The sequence below is a fragment of the Mesoplodon bidens genome, assembly GCF_964165515.1.
Source record: "Mesoplodon bidens genome assembly, chromosome: 2".
Classification (NCBI taxonomy): Eukaryota; Metazoa; Chordata; class Mammalia; order Artiodactyla; family Ziphiidae; genus Mesoplodon; species Mesoplodon bidens.
The window spans coordinates 141,087,263-141,111,752 of NC_138177.1; the positions used below are offsets into that span (position 1 = coordinate 141,087,263).

General features: G+C 52.8%; 1 protein-coding gene across 4 annotated transcripts in view; it reads left to right on the top strand.

The window, feature by feature from the left end:
- The window catches only part of SSBP3 (single stranded DNA binding protein 3), a 165,773-nt gene that overhangs the window by 92,318 nt on the left and 48,965 nt on the right, over positions 1-24,490 (top strand). For all 4 annotated transcript variants that reach the window (XM_081224112.1, XM_081224113.1, XM_081224114.1 and 1 more), the window contains exon 5: positions 23,537-23,626. In XM_081224112.1, the coding sequence (XP_081080238.1) occupies positions 23,537-23,626 (90 nt within the window). The remainder of the gene's footprint in view (positions 1-23,536; positions 23,627-24,490) is intronic.

Below are 24,490 nucleotides of genomic sequence, written 5' to 3' on the forward strand. Positions count from 1 at the left end.
CATTTACCAAGAAATCTCTTGGTTCCTCATAAGGACCCTGTGGAGTAAGGTAGCAGTTCCCTTCTTACTCAGTAAACAGCCTGAAGTCTCTCAGCTTGCAAATGTAATCAAAGCTGGGATATGTTACCTCTAGCTGTGCTCCCGTTGCCACACCTCCCCCTAGATGCACTCAGCCCTGTTCTCTGCCCTGTCTTTCTCCTGTCGTGTATGTGCTGGCCTAAGAGTCCTCCCCTAAGAGCGGCACCAGGTCCCACACATCCTCGCCCCCTTCACAGTGGTGGTGTTACGGGTTTTTCTGTGTCGCCTTCTCAGCAGCTGCTGTAGTGGACCAAGGCTTATCTCAGCAGAGGACAGCTCAGGCCCAGGGGTTGTTCCTGTGAGTGAGGACCAGCCTGTTCTCTGAGAGCATCCCCAAGTTCAGCCTTCAGCCTTGTACCAACAGTATTCCCTATTAGCAGAAAATCCTGGGGTCTGGCTCCAGCGACCCCTCGGGACTCTGCTTTTCCAGCTCTGCCCCGGCTGCCCTCTTGCCGCCTGCCTCCTGTGCATGTGGCCTTTGCACATGCTGGACCTTCTGCCTGGAATGATCTGGTTTTCTGGAGCCCCACCTGCTGCACCGTTTGCCCACCCCTACTTCCCAAACCCTCATTCAGGGCCCCCTTCCTCTGAAAGGCCTCTTCAGCACCCCTGTGGCCCTACATGTCTGGTGCTCAGTTAGAATGTATGTTTCCTGGTCCTCAGGGGAGACCCGCTCTAGAGCTCTTTAGCTCAGGAAATTGAAGCATTGCTGCTGTTTTCTGGAAGGCAGCTAGGTGGGTGACTGGTTCTAGGCCCCTGGAGTCACATGGAGTCATTGTTCCCAGCGCCGCACGGTAAAACAGCTTGGCTGCCTGTTCTTCTTAGTAGAAGGCCTGGGTCAGAGCCCTGCCCACTTCCCATGCCTTCTGTCATTCGGCTCCCACATACCCCAGCATGCCCTCCCCCAGTTATATTCAGATCTCACCCCTGCCCAGGCATCCTGCACAGGCTCAGGGTCCCTCCACCCCAACCCCAAGCTTCCCCCTGCCCTGTCGTCTTCTTTCTCCTTTTCTCTTATCTACATCGTCATTCATTCAGCAAACATCTTGGAGGCAGTGCTGTCCAATAGAAATAGAACGGGAGCCACAGATGTCGTCTTAAATGTTCTGGTAGGCACATAGAAAAAGGTAAAAAGAAACAGGTGAAATTAATTTTAAGAATATATTTAGTCATAAGCAAACATGTCCAGAATATCGTCATTTTAAGAAGTGATCAGTATAAAAGTTATTGGACTTATTTTACATACTTTCTTCTCATACCAAGTCTTTGGGATCTGGTCCATATTTTACACATCTCAGTTTGAACTGCCCACGTTTCAAGTACTCAGTAGCCCCTTGGGGCTGGGGCTTCCACGCTAGACCTGTGGGTATGGGGAGTTAAGAGCACGAGGTTTGTAGAGCGGTGGGCTTGTTTTATGTTGTCTCTTGACTCTGCCGTTTATTAGCATTATGGCCTTGGAGGGTGACGTCCCTTCTCTGAGCTGGTTATCTGCAAAAGCATGCACCCTCACCTCCTGGGGTTGTCAGAAGAACTGAATGAGACGATGCATTCACGGGCTCAGCACAGCGCCTAGCACGTAGTATTGATGATTGTTTTTGTTGAAACAATGACCCCTTGAGTGACTACCAGGGGCTGGCTTGGTCCCAGGACTTACCCCCTGGCGCCTGGGCTGACCATCAAGGTGGTCGATACCGAAGTGCCTACACAAGGGCCATGAAGGGCAGGGAGATGGGCCCGCTCAGGACAGGAGCTAGCAGGAGCATAGAGGAGGGAGTTGGTAATCAGGAGAGGCTTCCTGGTGGAGGCGCCCCCACCCCAAGCTTACCTTCTGTCCCTTGGCCTCCAGAGCCCTCTCTGTGACAACACTGGCCCCCTGCAGCTCCTGTTTGCTAACTCTTTGTCCTGTGTAATTAGTGTGGTGTGCCTCCCTCTTGTCTCTAATTCTGTTGTACAGCATGTACTTTATTATATCAGGGTATAATACTGTGAGGCTGGCAGTTATCTTGTTCACTAATTGTTTCACGTGTCTGTCTCGTCTGCCCTGCCAGATTACCTGCTCCTTCTGAGCAGCCTGCGCTGTTTTCGTGGCTTTTGTGTCCCCAGCCAGGGAGGGCTGGGCATCAGGGCCCAGGTTCGAGTCCTGCATCTACCACGCTGATTTGGTCTGTGGCTGCAGACAAGTCACTCTCCCTCCTTTTACAAACAAGCAGGGTAACACGGGGATATTTAAGCCCCATTCAGCCCTAACATCCTCTGATTTTAGTGGGTATCCCTCCACTGGTTGATCTTGAATGTGCTCAAAGTGGTGCACGATCCTCCTTTGCTTAACAAGTAAATATGGAGCATCCACAAAGTGCCAGCTGTTGGGAAGATCATGATGAATGAGACAGATTTCTGCCCTCAGGATGCTTACGGTTTAGAGAAGGGAGCAGATTTAAAGGAGTAAAAATGTCCATATTATATTTAATCAGAGTTTTGATCTGTAGTCATTTAGAAGATCTGAATACATTTTGCAGAGCCTTGCCCCATACTACGCACTGGAGGTGCCCTCACGCGTACCGGCTGGAGGGGAAAACACACACACTGACACATGCACAGGAAGATGTCGTCACGCACGTAGGAAGGGTCGGGGGCACCAGGCTAGAAGAATGGGGGTGGGGGGCTCCTGGGGGGGGTTTGCGCCTCCTGCCCAGAGTCCTAAGAGTCGCAGAATCCAGAGTGAAAAGCACAAAGTCGGCACCTCCTTGCTTCCCGTGGAAGCGTCCTAAGGCTGGGGTGTTTTGCCGCTGCCTTGCATGTATGATTTGGGGGAGGCTCGGGAAGGGCTCTAAACCCAAACCAGATGAAGGCGGTGCCTGCGGGTGCCTGGGAGCTGGGGACGGCCCCGGGAGCATGTGGCTGGGTCACCCTTTATAATTACAGCACTGTGGTGAAGGCCCCGGAACCCAGGGTGACGGCGGCGGGGGGATGCCGGCTTCCCATCTGCTTGGCCTCCTTTGGCTCTGAATGGATTAGTTCTGTTTGGGTTGGAGCTTACTGTTGTGTGTGTTTTTCATCCCCCTCCCGTTTGTTCTCTCTCCCTGGCCTGAGCACCCGCTCAGAGCTGCGAGGGTCCCGGCGCGGAAGGGAGAATTGTGAAGTGGCCATTATTCAAACAAGAAAGGGAATAATTGGAGTTTGTGTTCTTCTGGGCTTCTTTGGAAACTGGGATGTGGCTGGGGGCGGGTGGGAATGAGGCCTCAGGAAAGTGAGAAGGTGGGAGTGGCCGTAGAAACTGGGGTACAGTATGGTCTGTGTGAATGACCCCACCTGGTATGGGGTGCCCCTCAGGTTAGTTGGTGCTGGGAAAGCAAAGTTGATCTGGTGTTCTTGCAAGTGGGGTGTCTGAGTGAGCTCTAATTCATACCAGGCGATCCTGGTGAGGCTTCTGTTGCAGGCAGCTGCCGGCAGAGAATGGGTCCTATGGGCCGTGTGATGTGGTAAGAGACTCCGTGTGGGCCTGCCACTGACCTCGTCAAGGGACCTCTGTCTGAGCCTGTCTTCCCAGTCTGTCAAGTGGGAATGGTGATTCCTATCGTGCAGGCTTGTTCAGGGGGGATGTAGGTAAGTGTGTAAGATACCCAGCGCCACCCGGCAGACCAGAGAAGTGTTTGGTAGAGCCTAGGAGTGCCCACGTCTTCATGCCACTCCGGGGACACGGGGCACATGGGGGTGTTGGTAGTGCCCGTGGATGCTGCTGGGTTTCTCGTTGGGCTCAGGCAGCTTTTGCAGGTAAAGCAGGCTTGTGGGGAACCAGTGCTGGTTTTACCTCCTCTTTGAAATAGAAGGGCCGTCCCTCTTGTCGGGGTCCCTCAGTCTCTACTAGGAGCCCTGCTGTGGAATGGGTGTTTTGGAGAGAGGGGTTGGGGAAGGCAGGGGAAGCAGCCATGGTCTCAGCCTCTTGGAGTCCATGATTCTAGCTTAGGATCAAAATTTTACACATGTAGAACAATTAGAGAAAAATAACAGATGGTGTCTGATCAGATGTCACTGCCCCAGACTGCCCCACACCCCAGCAGAGATAATCCTCCTTTCTCTGGGATCGCGGAACTGGGTGCAGGCCTGCGCGGTATCCTGCGTTGCGTTGGTGTGTAATTGGTCGTTCGTGCCATTAATAGTGCAGCAGCACATGTTTGTTGAGTGCTTCACGTGCCAGGTCCTGTCCTCAGTCCTTCCTCCTGTTTTGGTTAAGCACCTGCTCAGGACACTTGAGCCAGTGTCTCTGCTTCGGGCCTCCAGGCTGCCCTGTGCGTTCTCTGCTGCTGGGCTCCAGAGCCCCTGAGTCGGCTCTTCCCGTGCTGCCTCTCCACCTGTCTGATGCCCTTCTTTCTTGGATGTTTCATCCTGGTAGCCATCTCCTGAGTTGGGTCTTGCTGTAGGAGCTTCTGGCCGACCTGGAGGAGTCGATGAAGACCCTGGCCAGCCACCGGTCCAGCGCTGCTGGCCAGCGGTGTGATGTTGATGCTCCCCTATCCTCCTCAGGCCTTCGTTCTCCTGACTTTAAAAACCTGGAATTGGAGTAAACCATGTCTCTGGTGTTGGTTCTGAGACTTCAGGTTTCTTTTGGAAGTTGTGTTGGCCTGGATATGCCTTTGGTGTGCCGGACCCTTAGCTGGGTTTGGAGATGCCTAAGAGGCCATCTGCCTCCTGGAATCTGATGGTCTAGTGAGAAAGACGGATGTAAGCAGATGCTGATGGTGCTGCACGGGGTCCCGTCACTGCATGTCCCAAGAGAAGGCTCTCCTGGCTCGACCCAGAGGGCTTCCTGGGTGCGGTGGCATTTTGTGTGGGTCCCCAAGAGAAAAAAAGAAGCAGAAGATGATGACTGAAAGGGAAGAGTGTGATGAGAACATTCCAGGGTAAGGGAATAGTCTGTATAAACGCTTGGAAGCTTGAAAAGACTTGCTGCGTTCAGGAAGGAAGGCTTGGGGGGGCGGAGCCAGAGCTGTGAAGGGCCCAGCTGGGTGGCGCGAAGCTTGGAGCAGGGTCCTCTGAGGTTGTGAGCCTGCCTGTTAGTGGCCTGGTTAGGTTTGCTTGGAGAAAGGAGGAGGGATAAGGGGACGGCTGGGCAGATCCACCAGAGAGGAGGCTGGTGCACTGATCCGGCCTTGAGGAGCAAGTCCAGTTGAAGGGTGGGGAAGAGGTGGCCTGGGGTATCATGTGAAAGCTGGGAGTTAGCCTGGCCTATTGAGAACTGGCCTATGGAGAATTGGGAGGATTGCCCACACCCCCCGACTCTCACACATTTTCCTAATAATTTGGTGCCCTTGTACCCAAGATGGTGGGCTTAAGGGTGATTGTAAACAGCCTAGATTTGCTGAGGGCATTGAAAAAAAATTAAAAGCCACCTCTGTCTAGATTATCCAAAGATCAAAAGCGTGGTGAAATAAGGAGCACCCTGGCCTGGTCCTGGGCATGTCTGTCTCTTACTGTGGGCCTCCATTTCCCCTTTGGTGAAGATGGCAGGGGTGGGGGAGGCATGGGACCAGTGCCTGCAGTGTGCTAGCCTGCCCCCATGACTGCTGCCGTTGTTTCCAGGGGTTGGAGGATCATGCAGGGCAGGGTGGCTCCGTTCTTGGCAAGTGGAGTGGGAAATGCCAGTGTCTTAATGCGAGTTCCAGAGGGGGTAGGGATGGGTGTGTGTGTACTCGGTTGGGTGTGCCCCTAAGCATCTCCCTTGGACAGGGCATCTGGGCTCGTCCAGCTTGGAACCTACACGGAGTTCCTTCCCTTCTAAGATCTCGTCTTCCCTGTTAAACATTAATAATAACTGACTACTAAGACTGAGCCCCCAACACAATCTGGGCAGTTATCGCCTGTGTGTTTGTGTCTCCACGCCTGTCCTTGACCCAGCATGGCACCCAGAACAGAGCAGAGCATGCGTGTGTGTGTGTGTGTGTGTGTGTGTGTGTGTTTTGTTGTTGCTACTTTGGAGCCACTGCAGAATTTCTCATCACTGCCAAGCTACTTCCTCGGGATATATTTAGATAGCGCGAGATGAGCGAGAAGTGGGCGATGTGTATTTGCACAGGGATGTTTGCACACGTTGACCGTGGTGTTTTTGGAGCCGATGTCCAAGAGCTGGCTCCTTGCTCAGCCCTCCTCACATACTTGTCGGGGGCTGTGCGTACCTCCTCTCACGGGGATGGGGTGGGTGGGGGGCAGGACAAGCCTTCTCTTCCAGAGAAGCCATGTGGACCCCAAACCCCAGGCCTCTGCTCTCTCCCTCCCATTGTGAATGAAGTCGGGGTCGAGAGCTGCAGAACGAATGGGGGATGGCAGCTGTGAGGCCTGCACTCTGCCCAGAAGGGCTGCTGTCTCCTGGTGTGGGGTGGACGCCATTATCGCGCCCTGACAAGACGAAGACAGTTACTTGGTGGTTTGTATTTATTGCAAGTCGTGGAGACAACGCCGGCTTTCCAGGGTGGGGTAGGCAGGTCTGGCCCTGCACCCCTGCTCTAAGCGCTTTCTCCCACTTCCTTCCCTCCTGCCCCCTTTGCAGTTTGCCCTTCTTCTTTCAGCCTGAGTGTGTGCCATCCGCATGGCAACATGGCATGGTAGGGCCCAGAGGGGTCTGACTGCAGCCGGGGGCCTTGGGTCCAGAGCAGTCCTCTCGGACCTCCCCAGACCTGATCAGCTTACAGTGGGGCGGGGCAGTGCTCTTCTGTTATTAAATTCAGAGCCATGGTCTGCATGATGGAGGCAGCTTTAATGAGATTAGAAAGCTTAACTGAGAGGCCAATTAAATCCGGGCCCGTACCTGTTTGGGCGGCTGTCTAAGCCCCGACCTGCATCCGGAGGCTTCCTGCAGGCCTCCTGGGAGCCTGGCTGGGGAGGGTGAGGGGCAGAAGAGGCTGCCCATCTGGCTAGCCACCCCCAGACCGGGGGCTGGTCAGGGCGGAGGCCGGACCCAGGAGGGATCTTCTGGGACATCTGATCCAGGAGCTCCCCAAAGCTGGATCCCTACAGCCTCGGGAGAGCAGCGGCTGTGTGGTTGAGAGTCCCCAGGTGATTTTTTTTTGGCTGCACAGCATGGCATGTGGGATCTTAGTTCCCTGACCAGGGATCGAACCCGCACCCCTTGCAGTGGAAGCGTGGGGGTGGACCGCCAGGGAAGTCTCCCCCGAAGTTGATTTTGATATGCAACCAGGTTTGGGAACCAGGAGTTGAATCCACCCCCGTTGTTTTATAGGTGAGGGGAAGGGACTCATGGGGGCAATCAGCCAGTGACTCCTAGCCACAAGCCTTTGTCACTATAGTGTCCTCCTTCCTTTCCAGCCCCTTGGATTGTCTGGGGGCAGGGGATACAGTTGCCCTTCCATTCACACCCAGTTTCCTGTTTGTTTCTTCACATTCCTGTGTCAGGTAGGCCAGGCGGGGAATGGTGACTTCCCATTTCACAGATGGGCACGTTAAGGTTGAAGAGACCTGCCTCACACTGGTGCCAGCACTGGAGGGCCTGATTGTAGGGTTAAAGTCTTTCCTTTCCATGACTGAAGTCTTCCTTCTGGTTCCCACTGGAGGGAGTGTGGTATGTAGGTGTGTGATGACTGAACCCAGCCAGGAAGGAGTGTGACCTTGTAAAGACACTTAACCGTAGTGGTCTTCGTTGGCAAGATAGGTCGGATAGGAAACAAAGGAGCAGGCTATTGGGAGGATTAAGTGAGACCAGCCTCCTTTGGTGCCTACGTAGTGTGGTGGGTTATTTCTGTTCCTGGGATGCAGAACCAGCAAGCTTGGGGGGGCAGAGATGGGAGCACTGAGAGGCTCTACAAGTAAGCAGTTCCCACCTGGTCCCTACAGGGCATGGGCCTTCCTCGGTGGAGAAAAAGTGGAGAGGAGGGTTTAGAAGGAGTGTCCATTCAACAGAGTAATTATTGAGCACCTGATGGATGTAGGCCTGGCACTGTTCTGGGGGAAGCAGAAACTTTACTTTCACAAACTCTGTGAAGCAGGGCGTATTATTCCCATTTTCTAGGTAAGAGTGCCAAGGCATGATGTCTTGGGAGACCCAGGTCTTAGACCTTTCCTGCCCTCCACCCAGGTCCGTGGGCCTGAGGCTGTGTCTAGTAGCAGAGGGGCTGGGGGACTCCTTCCTGTTATAAGGTTCTAGATTCAAATTTTCTGGAGGCCTGTGGATTACCCAAATCTGATTAAAAACTCCTGCCTTCAGTGGAGAAGACCAGACAGAAGAAAACCAGACTCTTTTAGACCAGATCTGCAGCAGAGTGGGAAGCTTGGTCATCATCCTTTAAGGATGGTCCTGCCACGTCTATGTGACTTACACCTTTCAAGCGAGGAACAGAACTAAGATTCATATTCAACCCTTTTCCAAGGTTTCCATGTTTCTCTTCTCCAGTGATTGCTTGAGAAGAGAAACATGGAAACTTTTGGAAGATAAGGCCCCTCTTTGTCCTTTTTGACATTTGGGTTTATGAGAGTATGTTCTGTTCTTTAAAGTTGCATCTTTATAAAGGAGAAAAACAAGAAGAAATTTCCCAGAAGAGCCAGACCTAGCCTTGTCCAAAAACTCTCTCACAGCCCCGAGTCATTCAGTGGTTATTGATTATTAGACATAGTAAATATCTGGATTCTACTTTTTGGAACCAGTAGTCCTGCAGGGAGATAGCCTCTGTCCATGTTATAAGGCCAAGTAGATAGTGTTGGAGGAGTCACAGAGTTTCACATGGACTTGGAAGGAGAAAAAATCATCCTTTCCAGTGCCCAGGGCAGCATGAGGGATGGATGGGTGGATGGATGGATTGGAATGGCAGACACCAGCAGGGAGGTGGGCATTCTGGGTGGAGGGGTGGCATGTGCAAAGGCTGGGGACCAGCATGTGCTTCTCATGGCTGAAGCTTGGGGAACAAGAAAAGAGGGAGGTTGGAATGGGAGGAAGAGAGAGGCTGAGATGAGATCATAGCCCTTCCATTATCTCCTTGTTTGCATTAACTCACGCCAACCCCCGTAGAGGTATTGTCTTGTATTGGGGGAGAGCATCTCAAGACAGAAGTGAAGTGTCTGCCTCTGAATTAGCCAGGGAGCTGGGGCGCTGAAGCTCCTCCCCTGGGTCCAGTGTTCTGTTCACTTTACCGTGGCAGCCCTTGGTTAGGAGTTGATTGGTATTGAATGTTCCATTGGACTCCTTCTTGAGAGAGTTGCAGGTGGAAGCAGGTATCTTCTAACATTGAGTTCTAGCTCACGAACCTACTCAGGGACTTTCATGCTTGCTCTGGGCTGGGAAGCAGGGACATTTGAGCTGGGCATGGGTAGGTGACTAGGAGTTCTATAGGCAGATAAGGGCAAGGTGGTGGAGGAGCTTGTTGAGCAGAGAAAGTAAAAGTAGCACAAACAGTGGTGCGGGGGTTGGGGGGGGTGGGCGCTGAGACTTGATTGGTGAGCTGGAGCCATTCTCAGGACATGGTAAGCACGGAACAGGGGTGCAGCCAGAGGTCCCTGTAGGCTCAGAGAGCCTGGTCTTTGCCCACCCTCCCCCCTACCTTCTCTCTGCCTCTTACGCCCTCCTTTTTTCTCTGCCCTGTCAAGTGAGGGATTGAATCAGGGAGGAGGAGGAAGAAGACGCATTCCTACTGAGTGAGCTCAGGGCTTGCTCTGTGGCTTGTCTCTGATTCCAAGAACCATGTCTTTTTTAAACCTGTGGCTTGGAGGGTCCAGCTGTGAAGGGCAGTCCTCAGATTGGCAGAGGATTCCTCTGTCTGTGGGGTGCGTTTTCTAGGACACAGAGAAAGGCATCTCAGGGTGAGAACTCTGCCTTGATGTCTTCCTCACCTTCCACCCAGGCCCAGGAAGGGCCCCTCCTACCTCCACCTGTCCCCAAGCCCTGAGGTAGTGGGCCAGTTCTCTGGCCCCTCTAAGAAGCCTGTGGAAAAAGTGGCTCTCCCTGGGCCAGCAGAGCAGACATCTGCCTTCAAGGATGCTGAGAACCGGAGCGTCCACCCTGTCTGAGAATAAACAGCAGGCTCTGCTTTGGACATGGAAGGGAGGCTCGACCCCGAGGGCTGGGAGAGGTGGCTAGGTCTCAGCAGCTCATGAAGACCACGCGGTACCCTCACCTGCACCCAGCCCACTGGACCCAGGCTTGGCTTCCTTCCAAAGTGGGAAGGATGGACAATGGCAGTTTAGCTCCTAGAGGCCACCCCATTCCCTCGCATCGCTTTTGTCCTTCTTGGAACTACAGATGCTTTGCCCAGATGTTAACCTAAGCTGTCTCCACAGCTGTCTTGGGAGGGGAGGTATAATGATGATCTCATTTTACTGACCTGACTCTAGGAGAAGGGGCCGCCCAAGTTTTCTGAACACCCAAAGCTTGGGTTCTACAGGCAGAGGAAACGGCCTGTTCTAAGATGTGTGTGGGGATGGTGGGGTGCGCGCGCACGCGCGCGTGTATATGTGTGATCATCATTTGGAGGGGAGAAGGTAATTGTATGGATGTAGCCAAATGGTAAGTTAGTTGCTGACTGAGTTATCTAGTCTTGCAGTTTGACCTTGTGGACATGGCGACTATTCTTGATAAGCAGGATTCCTGCAAGAACTTGATTCATCCAAAAAATATTTACTGAGCCAGCACCTTCTCTATGCTGTGCACACCATTCCGGCCCCCATCCCTGCAAAGACAGTTGGCTAATTTAGTAAGGAATTAACAGTCAGATGTGACAAGTGCAGTGATGAGGAACACATAAAGGACGAAGAGGAGTCACCCGGGGGAGAGAGCGGAGGAAAGTGTTCCAGAGAGAGGGCCCGGCCTGTGCGGTGGGGTGGTCGAGCGTATCCATCAAGTGACTTTGGGTGAAAGAAAGGCCTTGTAAGCTAGAGAGTACTAAATATATGTGAGTAGTGATAGGTTATTCTTTTTCCAATGGGACTTAAAAGATCTAATTTGTTGGACCCTGATGAAGGTCTCTCTATATAAAGACCTTCCTTTGTGCTTTCAGTACCGTATGGATTGATGGGGGGAGTTGGGGGTGGACCACTGTGGGAAATCTCGTGTATGTTTCAGAAGCCAATTTTGGGTCAGAAGTCGCAGTAGATAAAGTCCCCATGCCCCTCTGAAACCTTTGACTGGTCAGGTCATCTCTGGTCCTTCCAGGCTGGGCTCCTGGCCCTACCCCCTTATCAGTTTTCTCACTAGGATCCAAAAGGCTGAGTGTGCCCTTGCACGCTCTGGCCCCGTTTTGCGGGGATGCTAACAAGAAAGCCCTGCCTTGTGTGCCTGGTAGACACTCAACAAATATCTGTGGACCTCTTTGTGACGACCTCCGAAGGGCAGCCCCACAACAGGCCAAAGAAACCCGCTCTGCCAGCCGGGCTGTGTCGAGGACTGAAGTAGCGTGCATCTTAGTTCATGCAGGACCTACCTCTTTAGCCCCTCTGCATCACTTTTGGAGCAAATTAAACAGTCCACCACCCTTAGAGGGCCTCCTGCAAGCTTGCCAGGGTAGGCTCTGTTCTAGAATGCCACCAGGCAGCGTGGGGTATGAATTGTCTTTGAGGGGCTGATACCTGTAATCACAGAATTTGAGTCAGTCAGACTGGCTGTGTTTGGTTCCTTAGGGACACTGAGTTCCAGAGCTATCACCGTTCCTGCCTCACAGACAGAGAGAGACGCGTGCACATACAGACGTGTCCAGGATCTGTGACCTCGTGAATCCTCTTGTTGGGGGTGTTAACAGTTCTGTAAATGCCCGTCCTGGCTCCCTCGTCTCAACACCACTCCCTGTGTTTGTTCAGAGCCCTGGGGACTGGGAGCAGGGCAGGACACGGGTACTTTTCTCCAGTCTCATCCAGTGCAGCAAACCTTCATTGTGCACCTACTGGGTGCCTGGCCTTGTCCTGGGAAGACTTCCTGTACCTGCTGCATTTAGGTCTGAAGGGCAGGTAGAGCAGCAGGGGAAACCGTAGGGAAGGCAGGAGCCTTCACAGAAGGAAGGGAGCGCTAGGCATGTGTTGATGGCACAGCCAACCCGTCAGCATCGCAGGGGGCCAGGGCAGTGGGTGGGGAGTAGAAGGGACTGAGTTCCGTGATCTCATTCCTCGTGTAGCCTCAGGGCTCACCCACCTTAACCCTCTCGGTTTATAAATGAGGCGCCTGGGGCTCCGAGAAGGGGGCGGGGGTTGCCCTGTTCTCATTCACCTAGCTAGTTTTTGGGGTGTTATCGTTGAGGCCAAGCTGTAGTGCTGTTTTGTGTCAGCTAAAGAATTTGACAGAGGGGAGGCAGTGTGGGCTTTGAAGTCAGGTGGACCTGGGTTCAGATCCCAGGACTGCTAACTTCCTGGCCTGCTGTGGAACCATGGGCAGATCAGCTCTCTGAGCTTCAGTTTTCTTTTCTGTAACATAGGGATGATAATGCCACCTGCACCCCCCCGCAAGGAGTTTGAGGGTATCAGAGGTAAGTACAAAAGGGCCAGGCATTAGGAGTTACGTGTTACTGTCAGCTATTGCTGTCCTGTCACTCCTGTGGGCAGTACAGGGGGAGGGGGAAGCTGTGGCCAGAGCATGCCCTCTCCGGAGGAGTAGAGCCCTGGCTGAGGCCGTCTCCCTGGCTGCCCCGTGTCCTGGAGGGCCAAGCCGCCGGCCCAGCTGTTGCAACCCAGTTGCTGGTGACCTCGCCTGGCAGATGCCCCAGGAGCCCTCCAGATGAGCTTCTCCACCTTCTGCCTCTTGGGCAGTACTGACACCTGAGCTGGAGGCAGGCTGGCATCTGGATTGCAGGCAGGAGAGCCAGCAACTCTGTCCCCCATGTGACAGCTGGGCATGGAGGGCTGCCCAAGTGGACAGCAGCAGACTCTAAGCGCCCAGCTTCTCGTGGCATTGTTCGGTCCAGCTTCCTTTGTGTTGTGACCTGCATCATTCCTTATTTGCTAAACCCTCTGAGCAGGCAGCAGTAATAAATCAATTAATGACTCCAGTGAGTCGTTCTGTGGCTGACAAAATTAACAGTAAGGCCAACAGCTTGCATCTCTCCAGCAGTACCAAAGGACCCTGGTTGACCGGCATGGGGGACGAAACAGAGACTGTTAGCTAAATTAGCGCAATTAGTACTCGCTTTAAAGGCTTAGGCGGCATCTGCTCAGCACTGAGCCCGTGCGCCTGCAGACCTTCCTGGCCCGTCGAGAGCCCAAGGAGTCCCGGCTCCTTCGTTTACACACCCCTCCCCAGCCAAGTGTAAACTTCCCCACTTTGAGGTCAGGGGACCCGGGTGAACTTTTCAGACTGTGCACCTTGTCCTGTCACAACAGAGGCTGAGCCGAGGGAAGGTGACTCTGTCCCTACTGAATCTGGTGCCAGCTGAGCAAAGTGTGGGTCCCCATTCTTGAAAGGTGTTCCAGGGGCCACACCTTTAACGATTTCTCCTACACTTAAAAAAAGAAAGTTTCTAAAGTGGGTGTTTTTTTTGTTCCCTGCACACCTCAGTCCTGGCAGGATTAAGTTGTCATTGGAACTGAGCATGTGTGCAGGCCCATGCCAGGGAATTTTCCACTTTGCAGAAGCAATGCCAGTGTTCTTGTTAAGGAGCTGTCACTGGCCTACTATGACATGTTTGCAGTTGTAAGAGGCTCCTTTAAGACAGTGGGGGGGGTGTGTATGTGTGTGTGTATGTGTGTGTGTTTTGCTAATGGTGTAAACCAGGGCCTGAAGCTCATCTCTCTTTAAGAAGAAAATCAGCGTTGTACAAACAGCGTGCTGTTGATCCACTCCTCACTGTTCATTTGCAGGGGGGACCTATAGCCCTTAATCTCCCTTGTCTCACGTGTACATGCCTAGGACCTGCGCCCTCTGCCACGCGACCCAGCTGGGGAGGTGTTTGCACACGGGGGCGGGCACTCTGGCCGGCATCCGCAGCATAACCAGGTATTAATTACATGGGCTCCACCTCTCACACAAGCGATGCCCTCTGATCCAATTCCAAGCAGAAGCTGAGTGCTTCCTGGGATGGATGGGGAGGGCCCGGTGGGATGGTGGCCGTGATCTTCTCAGCACAGAGAAGCCAGCTCCTCTTCCTCTTGGAAGTGTTCCCACTGGGGTGCCTTTGTTTCATTTTTTAAAAAAGTAGAGAGAGGTCGCTCCTTAGAAGACTGGGTTCTGTCGAGCCGAGGATGTTGTCCTCTGATGGCCCTGACCCTTTCCATGCCCTCGCCTGCCCCGTGTTCATGGAATCATAAAAAGCAAGCGTGCCTGTCTTCCACCTGGTGCTGTGTCGCTGGCTCAGGAGTTTGAGCCCCTTATCTGAGGAGTCATATTTAGGTTCCCCGCACCCCTGCCCAGGGTAGAGACACCCCCCCCCCCTTAATAGACGATGATGAAGGGTTCAGAAAGGTAAAGTGAGGTGCCCGTGTACCCCGGCTGCTGGAGAATGGAGGGGCTGGGCCTAGAGCCTGGACCTCTCCCCTCACCCCTTTGGGCAGCATCTTTAAGTGTCAGTTTCAAAACAGACCAGAAAAGCTAGAACACGGCTAAAAGGTCTGGGCTTGACTTCCAGTTCTGCCTGTTCCGAGCTGAGTGACCTTGGACAAGTCCCTGAGCCTCTGTTTTCTCATCTGTAGTCCCTGCCGGGTTGTTGGGAGAATGGGGATGAGCTGCACCAAGGTTAGCTGGCGAGCTGGGTGGGCAGCCGGCCCCCCTTCTTTGGAAGAGCCCCCCTCTGGGGGAGGGGAAGTGGGTAAGCCCCACGCCCACCCCGTCTTCGAGATGGAGTGGAGCTCTGGGGAGGGCGGAGGCCTGGCGGGATTTATGCTCTGAAGGAGAAGCTGTCAGAAGGCCTGGTTCCGGGGGCGGCTAAGATGACAGCAGTAATCTCTCACCTCCCTGTCACCTTCTGCATCTCCGAGGCTTGCCGTCCTTGAAGGCCCTGGCTTGAGTGCCACCTCTTCCATAAAGCCTCCCTGATCCCCCTAATCCCCGCCTCGCGGCGCCCGCCCCCGGAGCACCTTCCCACGTCCCTCAGTTCTCTCGCGGAGACTCATTTCCTCCCTTAGACCTTAAGGGCAGAGCTGAGCCTCTGTCATCTCCCACCGCGGCAGGCACAGTGCATCCCTGGCGGCCCAGGAGCCAGTGTCTGCTGAACGCGTGGACATGTATAAAGCACTCGTAACCTTTTTAAACTCCCCACCTCCCTTGTTTCTCCTTCTCTTCCCAGGGTAATTTGCCTATTAGATCCAACAGACTCTTCGCTGAGATCTTGCATTCCTACACACACGCGTGCACACATACACACACACACCCTTAGTGGAGGCCAGCTCGGTGAAATATTTGCCAGAAGCAGCAGAGTTAGAAGGCCAGTCTACTTTGGAAAGAGAAAACCATGTGGATGATCTCAGATGTAGAGAATGCCTTGTGCTTACCTTATGTTTGTAATGATGTCTGTCGTTTCTTTTCATAAGCATCAAAAAGCACACAGAGGGGGCCTCCCTGGTGGCGCAGTGGTTGAGAGTCCGCCTGCCGATGCAGGGGACACGGGTTCGTGCCCCGGTCCGGGAAGATCCCACATGCCGCGGAGCAGCTGGGCCCGTGAGCCATGGCCGCTGGGCCTGCGCGTCCGGAGCCTGTGCTCCACAACGGGAGAGGCCACAACAGTGAGAGGCCCGCGTACCACACAAAAACAAAAACAAAAACAAAAACAAAAAAAAAAAAAAAAAAAAAAGCACACAGAGGGCCTCCCTGGTGGCGCAGTGGTTGAGAGTCCGCCTGCCGATGCAGGAGATACGGGTTCGTGCCCCGGTCTGGGAGGATCCCATATGCCGCGGAGCGGCTGAGCCCGTGAGCCATGGCCTCTGGGCCTGCGCGTCCGGAGCCTGTGCTCCGCAACGGGAAGGCCACAACAGTGAGAGGCCCGCATACCGCAAAAAGAAAAAAAAAAAAAAAGCACACAGAACTCTCCTTGAGAACTGCAGGGGGTGGTGGCAGAGTGAGGGGGGTGCGTTATTTGGGTTTCTCAGGCCGAAATTGGGGGTGGAGGGACAGAGAGACTAAAGTTAGAACACTTAGGATAAGGCACTTCTCTGGGTCTGTTTTCTTACCGGTAGACAGCAGTGACACCTTCCCAGGGGTGTTGAGGAGTAAATCGTACCCCCCTCCCTCTCGCCTGGTCTCTGGGATCAGGATAAAAAGGCGTTTGCTTCTCTCTGCCCTCTCTGCGTTCCTGCATCCATCCTCTCTGCTCAGGGGAGACAGAAGTGAGATGGGGACTTTGGGGAAGAAGCTCTGGTGTCAGGACAGCCCTCACTTGGGCCTGATGGCCTGGCGCTGCGAGCTGGGGCTTTTGTCACCCTTTCTCGGGCTGCTTGGCTGAGAGCTCAGTGTGATGCCCACTTGGTTCACTGTAGCGGCAGGACCTCAGCCGCCTTGCTTGGAGCTGAGCAGAGGCCCGGGGGCAGGAAGGCTAGCCCTAGTCACACAGCAGGTGGTTTGCAGCCTGAGCTGGAACCCTGATCCTAGGACCCTCTGTCCAGGGCTCTTTCCTCTCCTAATAATCCCCAGAAAATGCCTGGCAGTGCTGGGTAACGTAGCTCTCCCACTTTCAGAGGGGAGGCTGAGGCAGTCCCCATGGCTCTGTTGTGGCTGAGTAGAGATGAAACCCAGGTACTCTAACCTGGAGTGCGCTTGTGCCCTGTCCCCGCTGAGCCACCCTGAGGTGGCGTGGCCCACTGCTTCCTGTGCTTTCTGTGGCTCGGAGCATCTACCTCTGGACCCAGGGCCATCCCTCGGCGGCGGGAGAGACGCCCATTCCTTCGTGCATGTGACGACCCCCTGGCTATTTGGAGGCAGGGACCCTGTGTCGCTCACTCCTGTGTGTCATCCGAACCTATTTTTAATGCCAGCTGGTTCTGTCTCTTCACGTAGCAACAGTTCTGTGTTTTCTCCAAGCTGCAGAACTAGAGCCTCTCCAAACACATTCCCTTCTGTGGTCTGCACACAAAAGCAAGAGGCCTCTTCCTTACCTTCCCCTTTGACCTTGCTTCTGTCCGTCTTGGCCTTTCCGTCTGGGTGAGGAGATTCCCTCCATTCCCTCAGCTACATCTTCAGTCGGTTGATACTGCTAAAATTCCCTCTAGGAAACTTGGCCCAGAGGACCCCAGGTCACTCCAATATTTTGCACAGAATGCTGAAGCCTCTGTCTTGATGACACCTGTATAAGCATCCCTCCTTCCCCGGGACACGCGCATCCCTCAAACGGCCTCATTTCTCAGTGTAGGAGTGCCCCCGCCCCCCTGAGAGTCCTCCACTGCCCAGCTGCGAGCACACAGCCACACACCACACACCACATGCCTCTGGTGTCCTGAGTGCTTGGCCACGTGGCCTGTGTTGAGTTTCAGTCAAGGAAGGCTACACTTGGTGGTTTCACATGTGGGCCCCGTGCTGCTACATGCCTGAGTATTGGGGTGGGGCGAGGAGGGAGGGGATTTGCAGAACAAAGTTCCATTTTGCAGCCTTGTAAACCAGTCAGGAGGGGTTGGCCGACCTGGCAGGAGTCCCGCCGTTCACTCTGAGCATGTTTTTATTCAGTTTTCCAGGAGTTTCATGTGCATAGAACTACTTTAAAAAGAATAAAAATGGGTGGGGAGATTCCCATGCTAGTTTGTGAGTGAGGCTAACTGGGGGTCTCGGGGTAAGGCTGGAAGGTAATATCTTGTAGGGAACATCCCCCAGGTCTCCCCTTCTTGAAGGAAGCATGAATGTTTGTCACCTGCCACAAGATACTAACAAGATCTGAGGTGGGAGGCTCCTGGGAGCTTGTCCCTTGGTCCCTCTGGACTGACCCTGTTGTTCCTTGAGCCGCAGGGGACTCCTTGCTACGGAGTGAGGAAAAGGCCCAGCACCACGTCCAGGACTTGCCAATTCCATTCGTTTGTGGAGCCTTGGGTACTCTGGTGGTGGTGGGTGGGTTGTCAGTGGTGCATTGGGATGCCTGGCGCGGGGTAAGATGGGGTCAGGTGGGTTTCTCAGAAGTCCTGGGCCTCTTCTGCTGGGAACTCTGCCCCGTTGCCTAGAGCAGCAAGTCCAGATTCCCTAGCACAGCTTTCAAGCCTCCTCCCAGTAGCTCAGATCCCGAGGCCCCAGGTTTGAGCCCTGCATCTCTACGGGGTGGGGGGAAGGGTGGGTGGGGGGCGATGTGCTTATTCTGGGGCACACCTCCAGGGGAGGTGTCTGGATCTCCCCTCACTATTGACAACCATATTTGGATGGCAGGGGAGGCTTATAGGTGGAGTGGCATGTGTGAAACCAGCTGACGTGTGTCGGGAGCACACAAACAAGGCTGAGGGGCTGCAGGGAACCCCTAAGCCCCGGTGGCTGTGTAACCGCCCTGGGATCATAAAGAAACCCTACTACCCTACTCTTTAGGGAGAAAGTTGTAGGATGAGCCCTCCTTGGAAGTCTCCCTGGCTGTGAACAAAAATAAAATACTTTACAGGGAGGGGAATTTTCACAGCTTCAGGCAGATGTCTGAAGGCACCTCGGGCTTTCCAAGTGGACAGTATCCTGGAGGCTTGGAGGAGGCAGCTGGCTGGAGTGGTCCACACTGCTCAGTGCAAGGCCTGTTTTCTATTTAGAAAAGAATTTTAGTTCGTTTTTTAAAAATGCCTGAGTTACCAAACTGTGTGCCCTATTTGATTCTGCTTTTTAAATTTTAGTCCATGTATGCACGTATGCGTATACGGGTAAAGATTGGTGAGGGGGCTACTAGGGGGTGCGATTGGTGCAGGGGAGAGCCCAAATGTCATCAGCTGTTATCTGTGGACTTCGATAACAATAGGTTTCTAGGAGGTTTTTCAGTTTTGACTTCTAAGTGTTCTATAATGAATGGAGAAGTTAAAATTCAGGGTCTTCCTGTTCATGCAGGAACTGCTGTTTCCAGTCCCTGCCCCCCCCCACCCCGGGTGTATGGACTGGGCTGGGGAGAGCACCTTGGAAGAAGAGCCCTAGAGGTCACCTTCTCCAATTCCACCATTCGACACGTGGAAAGACTGAGGCCCAGAGAGAGAAAGGACTTGCCCACGGGCTCCCAGCCAGGACCCGAGCCCACGCAGGTGGTCTCTGGCTTCTGACTCCTTCCTCCCCTGCTCCAGCTGGGGAGTTCCATCCTGGGCACCTACCACAGCCCTGACGTGTAGGCCTCTGTGAATGTCACGGGGTTTCGGTTTGGGTTTTGTGTTTTTAGAGAAAACTCACATGAGACGCTTTGCTGAGTGCTTTAATGGAATTCCAACTCCAAGTTGGAAACCGCAGGGAGAGGCCAATTCCTAGCAATCTGGAAAGGCCTCGGCTTCAGATGGCCAGGTTTGAGCCGGTCTTTGACTAATAAAAAGTTGTAATCATTTATTGAACACCTGCTGTATGCCTCACATTGTGCTGGGTCTTAGAAATGGGTAAAACAGCCCCTGCTGTTGAGGAGTGGGGTGAGGGCAGTGTCATGTTGATGGATATGTGGGGGGGTCCCTTGGATTGGGTTTTATGTGCAAGAATTATTTCTTAACCCTTTTGTCACCCTGTAACACTGGTTGCTGCTTTCATTCTGTTCTTTGTCCTTTTCTGCTCTTTTGAAAGTTTTCCATTAGGAGCACATGTTCACTTCAAAATCAAAGAACAGCAATGACTGTCATGCTTTAGGACACAGAGTTAAGCACTGCAGAGCTACTTAATTTTGCAGCTGGAAGAGCCTTTAAAGGATAAGGATAAGTTATCTCCTCAGCTTCCTGACACTTGAGTCACCATTAACATGAGCTTCCTTTCATTGGAGGATGGCAAAAGTCCATCCTCCACCCAGATGTCAATGAATTATACTATCCATTTACTAGAACCATGGTTATTCCAGCCCTGACATTCAAAGGACCACGGGCTCACTCCTGATTTCGTAGGAAAATGAGATCTTGGCGTGAGGGAGCCTAGTAAGTCATGAGCCCAGGTTCAAGTTTTCATTTAAGAGGTTTTGAAAAAATTGGTAAGATATCTATATGTCATATCCTTAATATATAAAGAGCTCTTATATATCACTAAGGAAAAAAGTCAAATAACTAAATAGCAGAGGACATGAATGATTTGCCATTTGTTTTACTAAATGGCCAGTGTAAACCGTTTCAAAAGGTTAGTGATCCAAAAGATTAAGTCAAAATACCAAAGAGATATGATTTTTTTTTTTTTTTTGCTGTACCTGGGCCTCGCACTCTTGTGGCCTCTCCCATCGCGGAGCACAGGCTCTGGATGCGCAGGCTCAGCGGCCATGGCTCACAGGCCCCGCCGCTCCACGGCATGTGGGATCTTCCAGGACCGGGGCACGAACCCGTGTCCCCTGCATTGGCAGGCGAACTCTCAACCACTGCGCCACCAGGGAAGCCCGAGATATGATTTTGTATCTAAGTTAGCAAACACGGATGCAATGCCCTGTTAATTAAATTGGTTGAATAATATTAGGCTCATTGAAAAATCATGTTTTCTTTGGCCATTTAATGAGAGGGGGACAAGTGCTTATGACATTATTTAACAAAATACAGTGACTAATTTTCTTTTTACTTTGCTATGTTTTATAATAGGCAAGTGTTTTATATTAAACATTAAATGCTAATTTAAAGAACTGAGTTGCTGAAGCTTTCCAGATCTTTCTTTAAAAACAAAGCATAGGGGCTTCCCTGGTGGCGCAGTGGTTGAGAGTCCACCTGCTGATGCAGGGGACACAGGTTCGTGCCCCGGTCCGGGAGGATCCCACATGCCGCGGAGCGACTGGGCCCATGAGCCATGGCCACTGGGCCTGCGCGTCCGGAGCCTGTGCTCCACAACGGGAGAGGCCCGCGTACCGCAAAAAAAAACAACAACAACAAAGCATAGTTTCTGAGCTGAAGGCTGAGGAAGAGTAGATGGGGACTCTAAGGAGGACAAGTAGAAAAAGGCCACCTTCAGCCTGCTTTCCGTATAGATATTTGTTTTCTTGTCTGTAAAGTAGGGGTTCTTGTGTCTGCCTCAGAAGGCCACCTGGGGGTTCAGGGAGAGATGGTGTGAAAACACCCTGCTCGTTTCTGAGCATCAGGCCAGATGGCCCCCGCCATCCACCCTGCCCAGGGTTGGGCCATCCACTCCATCCTTCTCACACTGTTGCCAGGAGCTCCATCTTCTCCATCCTCACCCTGAGAACAAGTCAGTGCCACATTTGCCGAATAAAACGTTTAGTCAGGGCCAGAGAGGGTTTTGGTTTTCCCAGACGTATCGCCACCCGCCTTTCTGATCATTGTCGTTGGTCCAGTCACCATGCTTGACTGGTGACTTCAACAAAGATGTGAATAATTGGAGAAAGATCACACCCTGGGAGGGTGCCTCTGTTTGGAAAAGGTGTCAGTTCTCCTCCAAATTTTTATATATATAAGAACTCTTTTCTTTTGGTAGGAAGATGACTTTTATAAACAATAGGAAGTTTGGGGGGGGTAAGTAAATAAAAATAAACAAGAAAACTTCCACTAAAGAATTGAAGGAGATAATTAAATACATTGTAAAACTCTGATCATTAGAATGGACAGAATTAGGACAGAATTTTAAAAGCTCAGAAACAGACCCATGCCTGTGTAAGAATTTTTGTCTCTGATTTCAAATGAGTGGGAAAAATTGTACTGAGCCAACTGACTGAGGAGTAAAATCCGTATTCTTTACCAGAATAAGTTCCTGAAGGATTAAAGAGTTAAACGTAAGACCGATCTCTGAAAGAACTTGAAGAAAATATAGGAGGATATTTACCTCACCCTATTTAAAAAAAAAAAAAAAACTTTTCTGCTTCTGCTGCTGGGGAGTAATCGTTGGCTGTAAATCATGAAAAGTTGCATTTTTACAGAACCACCAACCACAAACAATGCAGCTAATGGATAACCTGGCATATTCCCCCAGGCGACCCTCATACTGGATAGTCCTGGGGCAGGGGCTCGGCCTGGCTAGGTGTGGCTTCTCCTCCAAGCCGAGGAGGTGGGAACGGGAAGACCTGATCCTGGTGTTTTGGGGTGTTCGTAACACATTACAGGATAGTTGGCAGAATCTCTTTACAGGGAGTGTTGCTTTTCTGTACTCAGAATCATTTTGAAAGGTTGGGCCGGAGTAGCCAGCCCCATCCCACCCTGTTTTTCACCTGGGGTCTGTTAAAACAGCCACTGTGGGCCTGCTGAATCCTCTTTGCTTCCACATTACCAGCTTTCCTGGTTTACAAAACACAGCCCATCCCATTGCTTAATCCTCCCCAACCCTTATGAGCCGGCAGGACCACAGTGACAGGAAACGAGTGCAGAAGGGCTGAGTGGCTTGCCTTCGTCGTCCCTTGCTAGTACAGGCAATAGTGCTTGAACCCCAATGTATTGATTCCCAGGGCTGTCTGTTTTCTTGCTGCATGCAGTGTGTTTGGGGGATTCACATATTCCCTTATTCCCTTCCACCCAAGTTGGAAGTTAGGAGTTCTGGGTCCTGTTTTCTGGCTGAGGAAGGGACAAGAGAAGTGACTCCTTCAAGGTGTTGATGGCAGGCTGCATTCGTTTCGTTTCCTGACCCCAAGGGGCTCGCTCTCGTCCCAGAGAACCAGTCAGACCCCTGGGAGATGATTGGTGATTCAGTTTCAGAGGCTCAGTCCTGGTGGGGTGTGGGAACCTTGGGGGTTGGAGGTGGGCTTCCTGCAGGAGGAGCCCCTGGGAGGTGTAGAGTCGGTGGGGAGGAGCAGGGCCCAGGTGGGCCAGTCAGGCCTGGGGCTTCCTGATCAGCCTCACCGTCCCATGTGAGCACAGGGCCAGGCACAGACATGCCGGCCACGTGAACAGGTGGGACACAGATTGTCTGGAAGGAGGCCAGGCTGGGAAGAGCAACGTCTGTTCACCCCGGGAGGCATTTGTTGAGGCAGATGTACCAGGTAAATGCCAGAATAGCAGCATTTAAAAGGAAAAGTAACGACAGTCTCCCCATCGTGCGGCCTACCTCATCTACGGCACCCAGGACCCAGACTGTGCCAAAAACATGCCTGCCTGCCCCCACCCTCTCTGGGGACGTTTCCCAGCTGGGCTGTCTGTTTATTCATTAAGTCGTGGGTATTTATTGATCTTCTCCTCTGTACAACATGCCAGCCTCTTGGAGAGGGCACAGGCATTTATGAAGCACCTCACCTGCCCTGAAGGAGCTTCATAAAGCAGCCGAGGGGGAAGCCAGGGCATCCTTGGTTAATAACAGCTACTGTTGCTTGGCAGGGTGTGTGCACGTGGTGGGCCTTCCATTTTAGAGATGAGGAAGTGGAGGCTCAGAGAGTTCATCCTTCGCCCACTGAGTGACACACCTGGGAAGGTGGTGTTTGGGGGGGTGGTCTGTGGAGGACGTGGGTAGATGGGGGTGGGGTGGGAACTCCCCGTCTCTCGATGTGGGTGCAGCCTCTCACTTTCCACCTTCTCTTCCCCACAGAGTGCAGCCGCCGCCCCGAGCCCGGTGCTTGGCAACATTCCCCCCAACGATGGGATGCCGGGAGGCCCCATCCCGCCAGGTTTCTTTCAGGTACGTGCTGGGCCCTCCGTCCTTTGCTCCTTTCACTCCAGGCCAGGCCCCGGGCAGGCGGGAGGGAGGGAGAGAGAGAGAAGTAAGTGGTAGCTCAGTTTGCCATGGTCTAAATACAGTTGCTTTATGCTGGTTCAGACCCTTCCCATCCCATCCCTCTCTCCACCCCTTCCAAAAACCGAGGAGGGGAGAAAAGAAAGACGGAGAGCAGACACCCTCCTGCATGTGCTGTGTCACTTCTGCCGGAGTTTGTTTTCTTCACACCAGCTTCGCACTCACGACACAGCCCGCCCCTGGTCTGGGCGGTGGCGGGCTGCTTCCAAGTCCTTGTAGAGCTGTCTTTTAACAAAAGGCTTTTTTTTTTCTTTTTTAAACAAGTAAACTGTTCTTTGTTTCTGTTTTGTTGCTGCTGTCGTTGTCATTGTTTACTTTGCCTGTCCAAACTATAAACCTTAAGCGTAATCTAAAAAAAAAAACAAAAAACCCACCATCCTGGCAGGTCTGGGAATCCTTTCCCTCTGGTTAACCACTTGATTTTTTCCAAGTGTGATCACAGACGGCGTCCCACAAGCATCTGTGCCCGTGCTCTGCCCGCCAAGGCAGGAGCAGCTCTCATGTGGGTTGAGAGCCTGGTCTTCTCTGAAAGACACCTTGTTGGGCTGTCTGGGTGCGGGGTGTGGGGAGGTGGCTTTCTGATTTGCTGGGGTGGGTGCACCTGCCTCACCCTTACCCTGCCTCCTCCTCCATCTCCATCTCCGCTGTCCCCTCCGGGAACTCGTTGGATTTAAACCAGACTGAGACTGGGAAAGGCCGTCAGAGAGAGATCGGCGTCTGGGGCCGGAAGGAACTTTTATGATGAAGCTC